At 39.6% G+C, this 22,034-nt stretch overlaps 1 protein-coding gene across 2 annotated transcripts in view; it reads left to right on the top strand.

The window, feature by feature from the left end:
- Stk3 (serine/threonine kinase 3) overlaps positions 1-22,034 on the top strand; it is a 248,492-nt gene that overhangs the window by 156,997 nt on the left and 69,461 nt on the right. For both annotated transcript variants that reach the window (XM_051159468.1, XM_051159469.1), the window contains exon 9: positions 18,866-19,058. In XM_051159468.1, the coding sequence (XP_051015425.1) occupies positions 18,866-19,058 (193 nt within the window). The remainder of the gene's footprint in view (positions 1-18,865; positions 19,059-22,034) is intronic.

Raw genomic sequence — 22,034 nt, 5'->3', positions numbered from 1 at the left:
CATAGAACTATAACCCCTAAGGAAATAGAAACAATCATTAAATGCCTCCTAAACCCTCCCCCCAACACACACAAAAAGAAAAGGCCAGGGTCAGATGGTTGTAGTGCAGAGTTCTACCAGACTTTTAAAGAAGTGTTAACGCCAGTGCTTCTCAAGTTATTCCACAAGACAGAAACAAACAGCACTGACAAATTCATGTCACCCCAGTACCCAAACCACACAAAGATTGAACAAAGAAAGAGATTAACAAACCAGTTTCCTGCAAGAACATAGATGCAAAACATACATAATAAAATACTCTCATACAAAATCCAAGGACACATTAAAAAGATCATCCACTATGATCAATTAGGCTCCATCCCAGAGATCCAGGGATGGCTCAACATACAAAAATCAGTCAACGTAATCCACCATTTAAAGAAACCAAAGGGGGAAAACCCACATGATCATCTCACTAGATGCTGAAAAACCCCTTTGACAAAAATCTTAACACTCCTTCATGGTAAAAGTCTTGGAGAGGTCATGAGTACAAGGGAAAAAGCTAAACACAATAAAGGCAATTTGCAGCAAGTGGACAGCCAACATCAAATTAAATGGAGAGAAACTCAAAACAATTCCACTAAAATCAGGAACAAGACAAGGCTGTCCACTCTTTCTGTATCTATTCAATATGGTATTTGAATTTCTAGCTTCAGCAATAAGAATTCTGAAGGAGATCAAAGGGATAATAATTGGAAAGGAAGAAGGCAAAGTATCATTATTCACAAATGATATGACACTATATATAAGTGACTCCAAAAATTCTCCCAGGGAACTCCCCCAACTGATAAACACCTTTTAGTGAAATAACTAAAAAAAAAAAAAAAAAATCAGTAGCCCTGATCCAAGAAAGAAATCAGGGAACACCCTTTACAATAGCCAATAAAAGAATACCACTCCTAGGCATATACCCGAAATACACTCCACCATATAAGATGACTTGCTTAACTATGTTCATAGCAACGTTATTTGTAATAGCTAGAATCTGGAAACAACCAAAGAATGGATAAAGAAACTGTGGTACATTTACATAATGGAATACCACTCAGCTATTAAAAACAAAGAAATCATGAAATTTGCAGGCAAATGGATGGAACTAGAAAAGATCATCCTGAGTAAAGTAACCCAGACCCAGAAAGACACACATGGTATATTCTCACTTATAAGTGGATATTAGCCAGATACTACAGGATAGACAGACTAGAATGCACAGACTGAAAAAAGATAACTAACACAGAAGATCCAAGGAAAGATACTTAAATCTTACTCAGAAGGAAAAACAGAAAAGACAGAGGTAGTGATTGAACAGAGGGAAGAAGGTAGGAGAGGAAACACAGAGAGAGATGAGGGTAGAGTTCAGAGCTGGAGAGAGCTGGTGTGGGAGGATAAAAGACCTGTAAAAAAAGAAAAACTGTGGCTGGGGCATCTCTGCAACAAGCTGGAGACCCAACTCAGGCTCCCCCGAGGATATGAGAGGGACTCTAGCAGAGGGTCTTAGTAGCAGGGGCCATAGAGACTGAAAAGGACACCCTCTAAGTAGACAAGTCTTCTAATAGAGGGAGGGGAGCACCAAACCACCCACAAAAACTTTGACCCAAAAATTGCCCTGCCTACAAGATGTGCAGGGATAAATATAGAGCAGAGATTGAGGGAACATCCAGACAATGCCTGGCCCAACCCAAGACCTACCCATGGAAGAACATTACTCTGCTATGCTTGCAGGCAGGAGCCTAACAGTTTTCTTCTGAAAGGCTCCAACCAGCAGCGCCATGAACCAGATGCTGAGACCAATGTAGGGAGACTTGTGGGAAAGTGGAGAAAGGGGGAAAGTACCTGAAGGTGAGAAGAGCCTCACTAGAAGACCAACAGAGCCAACTGACCAGGGCCCAGAGGGGCCTACTGAGACTGAAGCACCAACCAAGGGCTCCTACAAAGATGGAGCTGATGGGCAGCTCAGGCTTCATGTAGTCCTCTAGTAAGTGGAGGGCTCTTCCTCACATGGACTCTCGCCAGCTTTTCAATTACTTCCCCCTGGTGGGACTGTCTTACCAGACCACAGGGAAAAAGGACAGGCTAGGCCCTGATAAGACTTGATGAGCTGGGGTTTAAGGGAAAGAGGGCTCCCCTCTTCTGAGGACTAGGGGAAGGGGGAGAGTGAGAGTGAGGAGAGGGGAGTAGGGATGAGACTACCACCAGGATGTACAATCAATCAATTAATCAATCTGCAGAAGAATCACCGTCCTTGATTTCAAGTTGTAATACGGAGGAATATTAATAAAAACCTCATGGTATTGGTATTAAAAAACAAAGATAGGTTGATAAATGGAGTAGAATTGAATCAAAGACATATATAACAACATAACAATAGCCACAAATAATATAAAATATTTTTCTAACCAAGCAAGTGAAAGACTTGTATGACAAAAATTCAAGTCTTTGAAGAAAGATATTAAAGAAAATGTCACAAGATGGAAAGATCTTCCATGCTCATGGATTGGTAGGGTTAGCATAGTAAAAATGACCATTTTACCAAAAGCAAATCTATAAATTCAATGCTATCCCCATTAAAATACACAATTCTTTACAGACTTTGAAAGGATTATACTCAACTTTTTATGGGGAAAAAAAAAACAAAACAGAATACCTAAAACAATCCTGTACAATAAAAGAACCTCCTGGAATGGAGGTATCACCATCTCTGATTTCAAGCTATACTACAGAACAATTGTTATTTTTTTAAAAACTGCATGGTATTGGTATGGAAAAAAAAGGTTGATCAGTGTAATGGAATCATATTGAATACACAGATGGAAATCCACATACCTACGGGCACCTTACTTTTGATAATGAAGTCAGAAATATACACTGGAGAAAAGAAAACATCTTCAACAAATGTGCTGGTAAAAATGCATGTTAGCAGGTAGAAAATGCAAATAGATCCATATCTATCACCCTGCACAAAACTCAAGTGCAAGTGCATCAAAAACTTCAACATGAAACTAGATACACTGAGCCTAGTTTCCCTTCTGAGAAAGTGGGGAAGACCCTTGAGTTCATTGGCACGGGAGACTACTTCTCGAACCAACAGCTCAGGCTCTAAGATCAATAACTAAAAAATGGAACCTCATGAAACTGAACACCATAGGACAAAACAGCAGCCTACAGACTAGGAAAATATTTTCACCAGCTCCACATCTGGCAAAGGGCTAATATCCAAAATATATAAAGAACTCAAGAAATAGACATCAACAAATGAAATAATCCAATTTTTAAAAATGAGACAAATCTAAATAGAGAATTATCAGCAGAAGTATGGCTGAGAAACACTAAGAAATGTTCAACATCCTTAGCCATCAGGGAAAAAAAATATCAAAACAGCTTTGCGATTCCATCTTAACAGCTCTCAGAACACCTAAGATAAAAACTCAAATGACAACTCATTCTGGAAGGAACTGGATGGAGCAAAGGGGAGCACTCCTCCATTGCTGGTGGGAGTGCAAACTTGAATATCCACTATGGAAATCAATATGGAAATTCCTCAAAAAATTGGGAATCAATCTACCTCAAGACTCAATTCCGCAAAAAATTAGAAACCGATCTACCTCAAGAGTTTTGGGCACTTACCCAAAAGATGCTCTGTTCTACCGCACAGACACTTGCTCAGATTTGTTCATAATAGCCAGACATTGGAAACAACCCAAATGTCCCTCAGCTGCAGAATGGATAAAGAAAATGAGGTACTTTTACACAATGGAGTATTACTCAGCTGTTAAAGGCAATGACATGAAATTTGCAGCCAATTTTATCAATTTAGATAAATTACTTTAGATCTACTGACCTAGTAAAAGTTAGCCTGGGTGAGGTAAACCAGACCCAGAAAGACAAACATGGTAAGTTCTTACTGATAAGTGGATATTACCTCTTAAATAAAAGATAATTTTGCTACAGTCCATAGACGCAGAGAGGCTGAGTACAGTTCCTTTGGCCTTTTTAGTTTTCTTTCCACTCTAAAGCTGTTAGCGTCTTTCTCCTGATGAGCATCACTGAAGTTCTTCCGTACATTTATAATATCGCTCAGCTTTAGTTTTCTTCACATTTTGTTTCCTATTCTCAGGTCCCATGACTTCAAGGTAAATGTTTTGCATATTCTTTGAGTGTTTACTTGCACATGCTTTGGGTGGGGGTTGGAGGGGTGTGTAGGAGAGAGGTCAACATTACATGTTGTTCTGTGGCACCATACAGCTTTTTTTGAGGCAGGGTCTGTCACTGGCTTGGAGCTTACCAAGTAGGCTAGGCCAGCTGGCCAGCAAGCCCCGCGGAGCTACCTGTCATCACTTCTGCAGCATGGGGATTACAAGTGCGCACTACCGTGTGTGGCTCTTTTTCGTGTGGCTAGAGAAGGAGCTCAGGCCCTGTGTCCCGAATTTTCCTCAGGTTCTTTTTCTATAATGTCATGTTCTGTTGATTTTGATTAGTACATGTTGTCACACATGTACCATTACAATAAGAAACAGAACGATTTCACCACCACTATCCACCCCCCAAAAAGAACCTCTGTGGAGCTGAATGCAATGTAATCCTAGCACCTCGAAGGCTGAGATTGGAGGGCCTCAAAGTTGAGGCTTGCCTAAGCTCCGTAGCAAGACTATTTGAAAATAGACAGACACATAACCTCTGTGATTATATTGATTGCCAGAGTTCTTAAACTTGCAGCTGCTTATCTGTTCATAGTCTCTACTTGTATCTTTTTATGAAATATTATATAGTAGGAATTATATATAGCCTTTTGTTTTGTTTTGTTTTGTTTTTGAGACAGGGTTTCTTGGAGTAGCCTGGCTGTCCTGGACTCACTTTGTAGACCAGGCAGGCCTGGAACTCACAGAGATCTGCCTGCCTCTGCCTCCTCAAGTGCTGGGATTACAGGTGTGCACCACCACACCCAGTTTATATATAGCATTTGTATATTGTCCTCTTTTATTTAACAACATGTATTTCAGATTCCTCCATTTCTTTTTGCAGTTTAATAAGTTATTCATGACTCATATAGTATTGTCTGACTGTACCTCAGTTTGAGTGTTAGCCTGTTGAAGGATGTATTGACTTCTTACATGGAGGCAATTATGAACACATTTTCTCTTATCATTTGCTTTACTAGCTTCTGTGTGGGTGTAAATTTTCAAGTCTGTTAGGTAAATCACTGTGATTGTTTTAATTGTCAAGTTGACACAATTGAGAATCTAGAAGTTTGGCCGGCTTCTCACTAGGCCTATGGGAAATATTATTGATTACATTAATTGAGATGGGAAGACTTGCCCACTGTGGGTGGTACCATTCCCTGGAAAGGGGATTCTGGACTGTGTAAGAGTATAGATACCATGAATGTATTAACCGTCTCCTCAGTGTCTTGCCGGCGGGTGCAGTGTGAACAGCTGTCTTAAGCGTCTGTTGCTGTGCTCTCTGTAATGATGGCTTGTGAGCATAACTGCTGGATTAGCCTTGTCTTCTCTACGTTGCTTTTGTAAGGATGTTTTATTATAGCGACAAGACAAAACAAAGAACACCTAAGATGGAAATTTGGACTGGATGTTATAGTGTGTTTTGCTTTGTGAGAAACTTTCAGTTCAACTCATAAGTTACCATTTTGTATTTCTACCAACAACAAATGTGAGTTTCTTTTTTTGTTTTTGTTTTTAGTTTCTCTTAATATAATATGGTAGCAGTTGCATTTTAGGTATTTTAATAGGTTTACATGTGTTTTCTGTTTTAATTTAGATTCTTTAATGTTATAGATGTGAAACTGTTTTGTGTTTATTCGCATTTCTCATTCCTCGTTGACACAGTGTCTTGCTTACTGCTTTCCTCACTATAATGGACTGTTGTTTTATAATACTGATTTGTGAAGAGGTCTTTGAGTGCTTTGGCTGTAAGGTTGTTTTAAGGTATGCACTTTGCCTATATCTTCTTCCACTTTGTCTTGTCTTCCCTTTTCAGAAGTCTGTAGTATTAAAATCCTTCAGAGCCACCCGCACCCAAAAAACTTTTCTGTTTTCCTTGAGTTGTGTTCTTTAGTTCTATAAATTCAGCACCAAATGCAGATTTTTTTCCCTTGGGTTTTATTCTGAAATTTTTAACCTTCTTCATGTACTGTTAAAGTCTAATATATATATATATATATATACACATACATACATACATACATACATATATTCTTGTGAGAGCTTTGAACATTTGTACTAGGTCTTCTGCTCTTATTATGATTGCCCAGTTGCTCTAGTCCATTTGTTTAAATGTCCATTCTTTCTCCAGTGAACTGCCTTAGTTCATCTTTCAGAGACCTGTTGACCACAGCTGTTGTTCTGACTCAGAACGCTTCATCCTGAATCATTGTCATATCATTGGTCTATTTCTGGTTTTGCCAATACCTTGGCATCTTGATTACTGAAGTAAAACTAAACAGTGTCATCTTTATTCAGTGCATGAGGCTTTTGCCTTTCTATATATTATTTAGTGTCATTTTGTCAACATTTGCATATTAAACTCCTATAATTTCCATTTAGTTGAAATTAAATGTATATATTGTCAGAAAGAAATTCCTTCTTGCTACATGTAGTGATATGTGCCTGCAATCTCAGTCTCTGTGAGCCTCAGGCAGGCTGTGGTGGTTTGAATAAGAACGGCCCCCATATACTCATAGACGTGAATGCTTGGTCACCGTGGAGCGGCACAGTTAGGAGCTGTGGCCTTGTTGGAGCAAGTGTGTCACTGTAGGTGTACTTTGAGGTTTCAGAAGCTCAAGGCAGGCCCAGTGGCACACTCTCTCTTCCTGCTGCCTGTCAATCAAGATGTAGAACTCTTGGCTCCCTCTTGAACACAGCCTTGCTTCCTGCCATGATGACAATGGGCTAGATCTCTGAACTATAAGCCAGTCCCAGTGAAATGTTTTCCTTTATAAGTGGCCATAGTCATATGTCTCTTCACAGCAATAAAGCCCTGATTAGAACAGAAGTGCATTATGAATTGAAGGCCAGCTTGACTATTTAGCAAATTCAAAACTAGGTTGGCTTATCTAGCAAGACCCTGTCTCAAAAAAAAAAAAAAAAAAAAAAAAAAAAAAACAAAAACAAAAACAAAATTAGCAAAGCACAAAATTAGAAATAAATAGCATCATAACAATATTTATTTTTCTATTCCATCAACATGGAATGACTCTCAATTTAGTTAGATTTTATTTACTGCACCAATGCACACAGATCCTATATACATGCACACACACATATGTATATATATTATATATAATATATAATACCCTAGTATGTATTTTTGTCATGTTACTAAAGATAATTTGAATTTCCAGTTTCAGTTATTTATTAATGCCATAGAGGAAGTCATTTGGGTATGGTGCCATTGTGTTTGGTATCCTTTCCATACCCATTTACTTCGGGAAGTTTTCATGAGACTTCATAGAACTATCCAAGTTATGTGACTTTACTTTTTTCTTGTTATATCAACCAGGCCTCACTTTTCTCTAACTCTGTGCCTCTGTCACCCACTATGCCTCTTTTCCTGTTTTAGAGTAATATCTTTTGTCCACTTGTAAATGCTGGTATAGAAGAAAGGTAGACAGTTTTGCCTGCAGGCAGCTCTAACTGGTGGGTAGGACAAGGAAAATGATCGTGGTCCTGATGCAGATAGCAGCCTGCAGGTGTGCTGTGTGCGTAAGGGTAGCAGTTGTCTCCATCGCTTTATCTGAAAACACACTTTCCTCAAAACTCTCCATTTCTGTTTTCCTCTTGATGTAGTCACATTGCCTACACTTTTTTTCTGGGCTTTCCTCCTTCGAGTGAAACTGGAGCTCTCTCTTGACTGTTTCATGTATCACCACCAGATCTCTTTTGACTGTTTCATGTATCACCACCAGATTTCTTTTGTGGAGCAGCCGGAGCCTTTGTCCTTTCACTTTGAGTGTATTTGGCACTGCAGCTGCCGTGTGTACTGTACACACTTTCCTGGGTGATCCACTGCTTTAGTGTGCATTTAACTTCGAGCATTCATGACTCATCCAGGTCCTTTACATAACAGGGAGATGAGAATGCATATGTGTGTGGGGGGTATATATCAAGAAAGCCCCAAAGCTTGTGTTTTCTGCAGTGGGTAGTGGCCCCAGGAGTTGCTCCAAGCGTTTAAAGAAAGCCAGAAGGCCCGTCTGCTGCTTGTGCCTGTCTTAGCCGTTGTTCCCTCTAAAAACTGGTTTCTTTTTTGACTTCATTCAGCTGGCCGTGTGCTACTGCATACCACATAGCATATTACCTTCTGCTCTTTGTGAATGTTTGTCTCACTGTTATTGTCGAGTTACTAACTCTGTCCTGGATCAACTGACACATACTGATAATTATGTAAATGTTTGAATCACAATATGTAAGTACTTTATAGTAATTTTACTTGCATTTTACTCCTTATTCAGGATAGTTCTACAAAATCATCATTACCACAGAATGTATAGCTTCAACATTCCTAATGAAAAAAATCTGAGTTCTATAAAGTGCTCCAAAATTAAAATTTTGAGTATTGGCATACGCCACAGTAGAAAAGTTCCTGTCTGCCCTATGTAATGGTTGCAGCCAGCATGTAGATACAGGTCTGAGTGTAATGTTGTATGAAATAGGCTGCAGATGGACGAATTCCATATTTAGATTTGGGTCTCCTAGGATATAAAATGTCCAGATAAATATTGCAACCTCTAATGAGATCTGAAACACTCTGACCAGAGCATCGTGTATAAGGAATTCTCTTTTATGAACTTACAAGTTACACAGTGGTGTTTGCCACCTTTCTTTAGCAGTGCCTAAGTGAAATGTGAATGTGCATTTGGGTTGGAAGAATTATTTTTACTATACTAACTTGCTTTGGTCCTAGAATTTCAAGCTGCTTTTTTTGCATTGTATATTTCTGAAGTTGATTTGTTAAAAATATTTAATAGTAGCAACTGTAAATATATGCAAGTAATATTTCTTCATGAAGTATGTATTAAAATTTTATAAAAGAACATAAGTAAATAAGAGATGAAATTTTTTGTGAATTAGCCCTTCTGTTCTAGGAATGTAAGATATATCCTAATTTTCATATAAAATCAATTGAGAATACAATAATATAATTATGTGCCATTATAGGATTTTATTGACTTTGTGGAATTAGCAAGTATTCTTTGGGCTTTCTCTCTATTTTTTGTAAGTTATTCTGGAACTTGTCAAATGTTGAGAACTTCTTTTCTCCTTTAGAAGTTTTTATAAAATATAATTGCTTTTCTTAAACTATAATGGCATCACAGTCATGATAGTAGTGCTAAGTATCTTGGTTAAAAATTATTCATGGCTACCAATCTATTTTCTGATAAAGATGCTGAGTTAATGTAATATTAACCTTTGTAGGAACCTCTGATTAAAGAAATTTTAGTTTTTTGCCTGTGGTGCCCTCTAGTGGCCATTTTATAAATTGCTTATCATAATAGACTAGTCTTCCAACTGTTATTCTAAAACATCGGATTTTATAAGCTCCTTTTATATTTTGCTAATCTTTTGACAGATTTTTGGCTGTGAGGGAAAAAATAAAAGTCATAGTTAGGGTTACGTTTACTGTTTAAATTACTCTGTTGTACATCAGTGTTATGCACAGGGGATGGGAAGATAATCTCTTGTTTGGAAACCTTTAGTATAATGCCAAGAACCTGTACAATCTTGCATCATGAACCTCTGAAGTCCTGCCCACACACTTTCTCACCATTAGGCTTGTTTTACTGATGCACAAGTCTTTTATGACTTGTGGAGTTTCTGAAAGCTTTGATGTAGTTTTAAGGCATGCCTGCTAACATGCAACGAGCTAGGGATCCATCAAGTTCCTGTGTGTTAAGGACAGGTGTGTCAAGACAGCAGCTGTCTATGTTGCTGCGCTGGTTTTGCACTAAAGTTGAGGGACCACCTACTAATAGCAACAAGAGGAGAGTGTGTTCTTGGCGCGTACTTTCAGGTCCCACAAGTCTTAATAATACTGAGTGACTGAACTTATACTCTTTTGAAAGCTATACTGTTTTTTGTTTGTTTGTTTTTTATTTGCATTTTGTACTGTTTTACAAGCTAGATATAGAAAATGCATAAGGGCAACTCTTTAAAGGAGAATAGTCTGGTCCCAGAAGGAGAGTGCGTAATACAGACAGAGGTGTGGCAGTGGCCGCCAGGACAGTAAGCCAGCTGCTCACGTTTCATCATTCAGAAAGCCGAGACAATAAACTGGAAGTGAGGTGAGCCCATAAAACTCAAGGCCCATCCCAAGTAATAGGCTTATTCTAGCAAGGCTCTGTGTGCCTTACCGTTCCACGGCCTCTGCAAACAGGGCCACCATCTGGGAACCAAGTGTTCAAATACATGAACAGGCATCAGCCGTGCAGAGAGAAGGGAGGAAAGACTCCACCACTGCTCTCTGCGCCATCTCACACACGTGCGCGCGCACACACACACACACACACACACACACACAGTTTTTAGAGTCAGTTTGGTCTATTTAGGTCCAGTATATTCAACTTATTTTTTACCTGTTATATTTGTACAAAAGGTTTTCAGAATACTGATTTTCCCCTTATGACTTTTTTCAAAATTGTCTTTAAAGTTCTGCTTACACTCACCCACTCTAATTAGCTTTGATATCTGGATCTCAGCTGTGAGTTTATTCCGGCCTCTGTTTCAGTCTTGTTCTCTGCCTTCCCTTTACTTCCCAAGGCTCCTCTCCCTGTCTGTCAAGCAGTTTGTACAGACGCCAGTGTGTAAGGCATCCATCCCCTGAGCTGTAGGGCTCTCTCCTTATGGTATCAGCTTCACTTCTCAGTTTCCATTCTAGACCGAATATTTCTGCATCGACACCTCTCTCGGTCTAGAACTTTACTAACTACTCTTGACTTTTACCCCACAAGCCAGCTTTCTGTGCGACTACTCAGCTCTGAGCAGCAAGTGCACCCGTGTTCCCTGCTGTCCTCGGTAGGACGCTGATTATGTTTTGTCTCTGGGACCAGGAGCTATTAGACTTTGTCTTAGCTGGTGCTGTGAGCACCTCTGGAGCAGCTTCGCAGTCATCTCCACCAGGTGTCTAGGCTGCTGCATTGAGTTAACCCCTGAGTGTGAGGTCCTGCAGACCCAGTGGGTGATGTCAGACAGAAGGCAAAACAGGTGGACTGTCCATTCCAACCGAGGCTTCTCTGTGAAAGACTTTCCTGGCGCTTAAGAGAAATTAAAAGGGTAGGCTATTTTAAATAGATTTAAATTTTAGATTTAAAGTATCTACTAAAGGAATAATCTTTTCTCATTGGTGTTGCAAATACTTTTTAAGATCTCTGTGTAAATGTCTTCAAAATTAGTGAATTATGACAGGATATTTAGAAACCATTAAGGTAATAAACACAGCAGATGTGAAGTACCTTGTACAAGTATTTGATTGTTTCTTAGACTGTTCTAGCATACGGCTGTCCCAGTGGTGGAGTAGGATTTCCTAATAATGTTTTCAAATATTTGTATCCCATGTGGACCTTCTGACTCATACGCTGGCTTATCATCAGTGCTCTGTTGTGCATTCCTGGCACATGATGGCTCTGATTGAGAGTGCTGTTGTGTCCCTTACTGGGACTGGCTGCTCTGCAGTGGAGAAGCATCTGCTCTGCAGACCTCTCTCTGTAAAGCATCAACATGTCTTTCTCAACTGAGGACTGAAGAGTGGATGCAAGTGAAGTGTAACATGAAGGAACATTATAAATAACTATTGTGCCCTAAAAGTGTAAAGATGCAGGTTAAATTAACAGTAATCTAAAATACCAAGGATTGAGTTCAGAGTTAATGATTTTTAAGTTAAAAACAAAAAGTGTGGCTAAAAGGTTTTCAACACCATTACCAAATGTATCAGTGTTTGAGCTTTCTAATTTCCTATAAAGCAATCATCTTCCATCTGCACTCTTAATTACTATTCATGTCCCTCTACATTTGTGTACTGTTTGTGCTACTTTTTAAGAATTCCCCTTTTCTGCTATGTATTTGTAAATTAGTATCTTTTAGTAAAGTATATAAAATTAATGTCCCAAGAGCCTTCCTTTCTAAATTTAATCAGTGGTTTTATAATTTTATATCTAATTTTGTGAATTTGAAGGTGAAAACTGTCCCCTGTCCCTTTATAGATTCAACTCCAGCACAGATTGTATGGAGGGTTGGAACCCATTCATACCAGCTAGAAGTTATGCTTCTTGTTGAATTAGATTGCCACTTACAAGAGGCAAATGACTCAATGTATACAAACAGATTAATGTCTGGGGTATGAGCTGCTTGGAGCCGTGGCAAACGTTAAAGCCACAGCTATTAAAAAAAAACTGATGGAAAATTGACTTCCCCTGTATTCTCACTGAGATAAAGCAGAAAGCACAAACCCCAGTTTCTGAAAATTAAACAAGGCTCAGTAGGTCAGTCTGCTGCCTGCCGTATCCTTCTCTGTTAGCTCAGCAAATGAAATGTGCCCAGCAAACCTGGAGTGCAGTTTAAATTGGGCTTACAGATACCACAGATAAACTAAATTAGAGTCAAGATTTGGCACCAGATTAAAATAGCTATAATTCTTGCTTTTCTACTTACTTATTCTGTGACTTTGGATTAAAAATTTTTTTAATTTAATTTAACTTCAGACTCATCATTTGTATAATAGAGATAAATGCCTCATTGGGCTCATCAGGGGAAAAAAATGGGTGTAACCGACAAAATGTCTTCACTTGAGAATAACCATTTTCATCATTATTAAATGGAAGTACAGTAATAATTTAGTGAATAACATTATTTCCTCTCCCCAAGTTTCCCTAAGCAGTAAAATTTCTGCTTAGAATAGTAAGTTTAAGAAAAATATATTTTAAATAAAACTTTCATCTCTAGGACTTCATATAACATTGTTTCTTAATTCTATGCCTTGTGACCTCTCTCTTTGCATTCTTTATTAAGAAAGAAATGATAGAGGCACAAATTAATCCTTTCTTTCATGTTGAATAAGTAATTTGTTAAATTACAAATTCAGAGAGTGGCATAGATAATCTCGAATTTGAAGTATAGGCCCATTGCTATTACTTTATTTTTTAATGTTTTATTTATTCTAAGTATTGCTCTTCTTATTTATTTTTTGCTTATATAAAACATCCCAACTGCAGCACCCCCTCCCTCCAGTTCGCCCGTCCATATTTTACAGGGAGGGACTTAAGATTTACTCAGTAACGTTTATGTTAAGAGCAGTGCTTTAATGCTGGACTGTAAGAGTAGCTAGTACCCCTCTCAGACTTTAGAGTGTGATGGGCCCTTGGGTAGGTTGGGGTTACAGACAGTTACAGTGTTAGGGTAAGTGTACAATCAGCACAGCATGGCGCCATGGCGTCGTGGGAATACTTGCACCTAATTTAGTCTTCTGGTGTTTGTGCTGAGAAAGGATGTGTCTGAGAGCAGTTCTCATGAAAGATGTTGGATCCAGAACATTCCACCTCAGCTAGGTTTGTGTTTGTGTAACTGTCTTATCCTTTAAGACTTAGTGAACACTAAGTAATGGACACTGTCACACCCCAGTTTTGTGTTATATATGCATTAAAGCATCATGCTGTGTCCTATAAGTGTGGAGAGTTATTATATGTTGCGGAAGTATAATGTTTAAGGGAGGAGGGTTTAACTTGAGGACGGCTTCTTTTGCAAGGCATTCTTCCCTTATTAAAGCAAAATTCGAGTCTCTGCCCTTGGATTCTCATTGTTCTGTCAACACTTTTCTTACAGCACTTAAGAGACTGTCTTGTAATTTATTGCTCACATGTCAGAAGATCTCCCAAACCTCAAATTCCTTAGAAAACCAAATGGAACAAAACTATGTCTTACTCATCTCTGAATCTCCAGTACTGGTGAACTACTGGGTACATTATAAATGTATAATAAATTCTTTCTGAATGAATTAGTAAGTGAATATTAGTTGTTTTGTGTGAAATAATATCATGTACCTACTAAGTCTTAGACAGTCCTAGAAGCGGGGATGTGGAAATTAAAGAGAAGGCTGTTGGTCTCCACACTTGCACTCTGGTGGCAGAGAAAGCCAGCTACAGCCTGTACAGAATAGAGGACAAAACAGTAAACCGTGGCCGAAGCTTCCGTTAAATTGGTGGCCATAGGAATCCTCTTTGAGAAGAGGACATCTGAGTAGAGGCGTCAGGGAAATAAGTGCTCACACTGTCTATAGAAGAACATTCCAGTCTGGAAGATCAGCCAGCTTAAAGATTCACAGAATTCTCAGGGAACAGCTAAGAAGGCCAGCATGGCTGGAGCTTGTGAGCAAGAAGGAATGTGACAAGAGACGGACCTGACACATGTTACAGGGCCAGATCACATTCACCGCGATAAAGATTTCATATGAAAATCCAAATGCAGAGTTCACAGCAACAGGGGAATGTGACGTGATCTGTCCTTTGAAAGGCGCCGTCTTCCTGCTGTTTGAGAGATGAAAAGGCAAGAATGAGCACAGAACACATGACACTGCTCTAGAGGTTTAAAGGAAAGATGCCCCTCAGACCAGAGTAAGTGGAGTGAGTTTTGGACTCTGGGAATAAGAATTGGAAAGTTGGGTTAATGAGATAGCTCAGTGACGAAGGCCTCAGTTGGATCCTCAGGACCCATATGGTGGTGGGAAAGAACCAACTCCTGAACATTGGACAGGTATGCACACGCAGATGAACACACAGGCACACATGCACACACCCTGACACACATTCAAACAAATAAATGTTATTTCAAAAGTGAATTGAATAACTAAACTCTTAACATCGTAAGCCTGTACCTCTGACCTGATCTGAATTCAGTAGTCAAAAACGAAACTGTATATAAGGTACACATCTGTGGTGGAATAAATGCTTTGAAATTAAAGAATGCATTTCTTAACTCTAGTTCTATGTTTAAATAGCTATGTAACCTTAGAGTAATCTTACTCTCGGACCTACTTTGTTTGTTTGTTTGTTTGTTTGTTTGTTTTTTCAGATATAAAATGAGGGATTTAAATATTTTCCCTAATGTAAAAATCTCTTGATTTTGTAATTCTGTGAAACAGAAAATATTAAATTCTTCCTGTGTTTGTATGCAGGGTGAAACAAGTTGACTCAGCAGCATAAGGCTTTCTTGTCTATTATTACCCACAAGGCACATGTATTTATAAAAACTTTCATGGAACAAGTGCTCAAATTAGGAAGCCATACGTTTATATGCAGTGACATGTGCTGAATGTTGTAAATTCTGCTGCTTTGGAAAAGAAAATGATTTTAAAAGCCGATTAGCCATGGAGGTAAAAGACGCTTGGATTAATTAAATGTATAGAGGATGTATGTTACTTACTCTTCTCGTTCTAGAAAAAGCAGCTTGAGGAAGGAAGGGCCTGTTGTAATCAAGTTTCTCCCTGGATGATGGTCAGACTTGCTTAGCTAGATTAATGAATACTTGGCTCCCTAGTCTCAGTTTCCTGTCAGTATACCCAGGTCAGGACAATTTGGTGATTAGAAAATTACCACAGTGATAATCAAATGGTGGAAATATATGGCTCTTCCAGTAAGCACTCACTGCAAAGGCTGTGTATAGTAATTATGTAAGAATGAGAGTAGTCCATCCTGGAAGTCGGCTCACTAAGACTCAGGAAGTAAACAAAATTTACAAGGCTCAGAAAGTACACAGCACTTAGGTATCAGGTTGCACACAATTTGCAAGGACCGTCCTTAAGGGTTTATAAGCAGCAACACATTCTGTGGACAAGAGACCTTCTGACCAGCTGAACTGCATGAAAGTTGTGCAGAGAGCCCCAGACATGCAGCCTTTCCTGAGTCCTCGTCATGTTGGGGTATTTTTTGGTGATGAGACTATGCTTGAGCCACACATGCCTTTGTAGGTAACCCTTCGCCCATACTGCTGTACACCAATAATTACCTGGCTTAATAAGATTTTTCTGGCATCATTTTTTTTGATCTATCATCTGCATGAACAGACATTTGCTTGCATCTCATCAGGAAAAGCTGTACAGCAGATTGGGTATTCAACAGTCTTAGAACCTTGGTAAAATACTTTAGAGAGGCTGGCATAAAGTCTCAGAACTAAAAAGAAGGCAAAGCAGCCATGAGTTTTAATCCAGTCTGAACTACATTAAAAAAAAAAAAAATCTTACCACAGGGAAACACAAATGGGTAATCAAGATCTTGGTAAGAAAATGGCATTAGTCAGAGTGGCACTCGCGTTCTAGTGTGACGTGTGTGACGTGTGTGACGTGCTGGCTGATGAGTCTCCAGAGTCACTGCTCACGACTTCCCGTCTCTGTGTCTGGGTTACTCATCTAGTCCTGTGAGCCAACATGCAGGACTTGGATCCTAAGTGATTGTTGTGACCTTCTGAAAACAAGCTCATACAAGCAGGGTATTTTCCTCTTTCTTTTTCCCATTCAAACATAATGTGAAGTAACTATTCCAGAGGATTTTTGCTAGGCTAACTTGTAAGCAATCAGCAAAACTTAAATACATTCATAACTCTATTAAGTTCAGTATGTGTACAAGTTTCAATAGAACTCATCTGTCTTTCTATATATGTGTGTATAGCTAATTTGTGTGTGTGTGTGTGTGTGTGTGTGTGTACACGTGCAATGTGGACAATTAGACATGTATAAGTAGATTAAAAAGCTCATTTCCACAAATTTAAGAAGATTTATAAAGCAAAACAAAATACACTAAATCTCATATGAATTATGAAGAGCTGATCTGTTATCAAACACTTTAAATAACCTTATAAAACCCAACTACCACTGATTTTTATTCTGTCTTTTTGCTTTACCAGATGAGTTAAAATTGAAGTGTGTGTCACAAACACTGTACAATATTTCTTATTGGATTCTGAGGTTAATGTGCTCCCCCGGGCATAAAGAAAACCTTAGCAGTGTGAGTCACATAATTGCACAGACACTTTCAGAAAAGTCTTTCAGTGTTTTTAAAGGGCTGTTAGTCAAGCAATTTAAACTTCCAATAAAGCCTCTAATTCCGGGGGTGGGGGGAGGGGGAGAGGGGGAGAGGGAGAAGGAGATGACATGAAGCAACTTTGGGGCGTTTTCCCCCTAAGCAGCTTGTTGGTTGGTTAGATATAGGAGTGAGGAGAATGAGCCCACGGGGACACTCCAGCATTGCTTTTCTTGGAAGCTGCTGAATGTCGTGCAGTGTCATGCAGTGTCATGCAGTGTTGGTTGTTGGGGACCCCAGCAAACAGCGGGGCAGATGCAGACATATCTGGAGATTCTGAGCTTTAGATAAGTAAGGACACATTAGGCAGTTGAAAACATGAGAAAAAAGATGTCATCTAACAAGAGGAGGAGATGTGGGAGAACCCAAGAGGAGATACAGTGACTAGACTCATCAGTGAGGCTTAGGAGGAAGAAAGGTGTTAAACAGCCTGAGCCCACTGTTACTTCAGCTCACTTAAATTGCTGAGAATGCAATATTGGGGCTTCTATTCTCCACATCTGCTTTTTTTTTTTTTTTTTTTTGCTTCTACAAGAAATAGATATATGATTTATTTATTTATTTATTATGTATACAACATTCTGCCTGTGTGTGTGCGCCTGCCTGCCAGAAGAGGGCATCAGATCCCAGTATAAATAGATGGTTATGAGCCACCATGTGGTTGCTGGGAATTGAACTCAGGGCCTCTGGAAGAGCAGTCAGTGCTCTTAACCTCTGAGCCATCTCTCCAGCCCCAGGAACTATAATTTTTATTAAAAAACTTATTTTGCCTTCATGCATGAAGTATGGGCCTTCACATTTACATTGCCTGCCTTTTTCTATAAAGCATTTACAACTACTGGCTAGAATATGACAACAAAATCAGCAAAAGTAAAAAGCTAAATTGGACTTCCTTAAAGTGAAAACCTGTTGTGCATCAAAAAATACCATCCAAAAAATGAAAAGGCAGCTCACAGGAAAGGGTTAATATTCAGATTGTATAATTCTAGAATACTGACAGCTCTTCAGCAACAGGCAATCCAATTCAAACTGGACAAAGAAAGCCAGTGATCCCAGGCTCTTAGGAGGCAGGGCTAGGAGTTATCATCTCAAGTCTAGCCTGGACTACACAGTGAAACTTCCTCAGAAAGCCATAAAAGAAAGAAGAGGGCAGAGGTCTTCAATAAGCACTTTTCTAAAGCAGATATATACATGAGCAATTAAATATGTGAAAGATTGCTTGATATCACACTATTTAGAGAATATAAACCAAGCAATGCTGCTTCATATCCATTTAGATCATCAGTTTCAAAAATCAGAAATAATAAATACTGGAGGAAATAGAGAAATCAGAACCCAGGGCACTGCTGTTGGGAACATAAAATTATACTGCTGTAGAAAATAATTCAGTGCTTCATTAAGTAAACAGAGTAGTTAGCTTGTGCACACGCACACAAACACATTGCAGCACAGCGTATGTTGTAATTTTACTCCCTTTTAGGGTGGGGGACATTTATTATATGGGTATAACGCATCTTTTTTTGCATTCATATGAAAGTAAATACTTGAGTTATTTCTACCTTTTGACTGGTGTGAATGATGCTGCTGTGGACACTGGTATGCAAGTACCTACTTGGACCTCTGCCTTTAGCTCTGTCGAGTATCATAGTAGTGACAGCACTTTCTATCATGAGAAAAAGCATATGTGCATTCTTATTAAGACCTAAGAGATCCAGCTGTTTTGGAAGGTCTTTGCTCACGGTGATATTTTGCCTGCAGGATGAAGATGAGCTGGATTCGCACACTATGGTGAAGACGAGCTCAGAAAGCGTGGGCACGATGAGGGCCACCAGCACCATGAGTGAAGGGGCCCAGACGATGATTGAACATAACAGCACCATGTTGGAGTCGGACCTGGGGACCATGGTTATAAACAGTGAGGATGAGGAAGAAGAAGATGGAACCATGAAAAGTATGTGGCATTTTTCACTGGATGATGCTTTGCTCTTTTGAAAGTGCACCACGTTGAAACCAAGATTAGTTCTGCTTCTTTTTAGAAACAGTTACGGAAATTTTTGGTTTGGGGCTTATTTGAAAGCAAAAAAATCTAACATCTCACAACACATGTGCATGCCTTTGGTCCCAGGCAGAGGCAGGCAGATCTCTGTGAGTTAAAGACCAGCCTGGTCTACAGGCTAAATTCCAGGACAGCCAGGCTATACAGAGAAACCCTGTTTCAGAAAACAAACAAGAGAAAACAAAAAATGGAACAATACATCTTTAAGTTAGGGTTACAGGACTTTTTTCTGTTGCAAGTTACAAATCCATAATTTAATTTGTGAAATATTTTAGGGAGAGGATAGTGTTTCTAACATTTACTTTTCCAATTAAAAAAGAAAACTTAAAAATTTGTTCCAATAAATACCATAATATTATTGCATGCTGTCTAAATTATCAGTTAAACCACAGAGACAGAAGTGTAAGTTGGAGGGAAACCTAGGAAGGCTGAGAAGGCTCAGCCTCACGGCATGCTGCTGCTTCTGACTCCGAACACGGAGCGCTCGCTCAGCTTGCTGCAGGGGTACAAGTGACTGCTAAGACGTTCGCCCTGACCAGTGTTGCTTACAGAATGATAAAGTTGAAAATCCTTTCGCGGGCTGCCCACAACTCTGACCTGCAGTCAGCACTCCAGGACTTAGGGTTCCAGTGAGGAGAAAGCACACTGACCATCTCCATAGCCGCTGGCAGCTGTCTTCCTTTCTGGTGTGGTCCTGGATGGTAAGTTATATTCCACTGCATGCCAGTTTCCTGTTGGCAGAGAGGCAGGGACTCCCTGGTCTCTGCTAGGATGCAGAAAGGGTAAGAGAGTACCCAGCTGATGTTGTGACTCCTGGCTGGACTATTTTGAGTCAAGTTGAGGTGAGAGCTCTATCTCAGTGTGTGTAGAAGTTATCTAGATATTTTAAGATTTACTTGTCATTTTGCTTTATGTGTATACATGGGCCTGTGGGTATATATGTGTACTGTGTGCATGCACGTGCCTGCAGATGTCAGAAAAAGGTGTCTGATGCCCTGGAACTGAAGCTACAGCTGTCTGTAAGCCGCCTCCATGTAGGTGCTAGGAACTGAACCCATATCTTCTGCAAAAGCAGCAAGTGATCCTAATTCCTGGGCCTTCTCTCCAGCCCCAAGTCTAGACATTTTACACACAGAGAGATTTAAGTAAAAAAATATGAATGTTGCCAAAGCCAGTGGATAGGCTGGAGGAGAGTGTGTGTGCAGCTGCTGCTGCTGTCACAGTGGAACCCTTATTAGTGGTTTATTCTAAGCACCTCGGAAACTGACGACTCAGAGACAGGGGCTGCTGGAAAGACCTTGAGATGCCCTGGACCAGGCTTGCAGAATAACTGAAGGATATAGCCACTGGTTAGTCTTTTATTTGCCCTTTTGTGAAATAATACGCGTACCTAGAGTTCTAGTTGTAAGGAATTCTAGAAAAAGGCACACCAGAGACTGGTGGTGATGAATTTTTAATTTCACTCAACCAAAGTGTTAAGGAATAAATTCCTTTTATGCAGGTTCCTCTTTGTTATAGAGTCTCAGCCTTGACCCACTCAACATTTTTAATAGATGAAGCTTTTCATTGTAACTGAATGAAGCTTTAAGACAGAGGCTTATTAAAATTGCAAATGCCATCCAATAGGACAGAATAAAAATCATCCAAATCGAATGACAGCCTATCATAGGTTGTAACAATTACATTGATTTGCAAGATAAACCAGGCTCTGGGTCCCAATTCCTAACCTCAGAAATGTACAGCACAGCAGTGGTTCTACAGAGACAGTGGCTCTATAGGACAAAGCAAAAAGAAGAGAGAGAGGCAGAAACATAGAGACAAAGACAACAAAAACTACCAGTGTTACAAGCACCTCTGAGAGAGGTCTGGACTGTTATGTTTAGCATTTAGCTGAAGTTTTTAACAAGGCCCGGGCTACCCAGAGCTCACTGAGCTGAGGCAGCAGATGGTCAGTTAGGACTAGGTGGAGAAACAGTTGGTCAAGTTTAGATTTTCTAGTACTTATCTATATTAGCCTTTCACGACTTTATCAATTCCTAAATTCTGAGTTAAATAATTTTATTTGGGGGGGAGGGGTTTCAAAACAGGCTTTCCACATGTAGCCTTAGCTGTTCTGGACTCACTTTGTAGACCAGGCTGGCCTTGAACTCACAGAGATCCACCTGCCTCTGCCTCCCGAGTGCTAGGACTAAATGTATGCACCACTGTGCTCAGCTGTCTCAGTTAAATAAATTTAAGTGATATATATTTACAGATTTAGTTGTATATATTTATAGACTTGATAAATGGACACTTCTGTATCAGTTTTTTTACTCTAAACACACACACACACACTTTTATCTAATTGGTGGAAGAAAGCATGTGCAGTTCTATTGACATTTGAGGGAGCTTATTCTGGAAAACAATGACATTGATTCAGAAAGGGTTTACAAGAGACCAAGGAGAGCCTACTCCACAGTCCACTGTTGTTGCTAGACAGCACTGTGAAGGGTGGCCTGGCCAAGCACCCACTCTGTGCCCCATTCTTTGCTTCCTCTTCTTTCTCAGTCCTCATGTGGAGCCTTCATCTTCTTCTCTCACTTAAAGTCCATCTTAGAAACATAAATACCTAATGATATTTAATGCCCATGGATGACTTTTTCCCATAATTACAGAGTCTTGAGCCAAAGGGATAACTCACTAAGAAATTACTAACTAGAGCTCAGTGAAGACCGTGCTGAGCATGCCTGAGGTCCTGAGCATGATTCCTAGCCCTTAGCTGGGCATGCTGCTGTGCACCTAAAGTCCTTGCACTGGGGAGGTGGAGACAGGAACATCCTCTTGCTGACAGTCTTTCTACCCAATCATTGAGCCCCAGGCTCAGCAAGAAAC

This window comes from Acomys russatus, chromosome 17, assembly GCF_903995435.1.
Source record: "Acomys russatus chromosome 17, mAcoRus1.1, whole genome shotgun sequence".
In the NCBI taxonomy this organism is placed as follows: domain Eukaryota; kingdom Metazoa; phylum Chordata; class Mammalia; order Rodentia; family Muridae; genus Acomys; species Acomys russatus.
The sequence above is the reverse complement of the archived record's forward strand: the minus strand, read 5'-3'. Positions and strand labels throughout refer to the sequence as shown.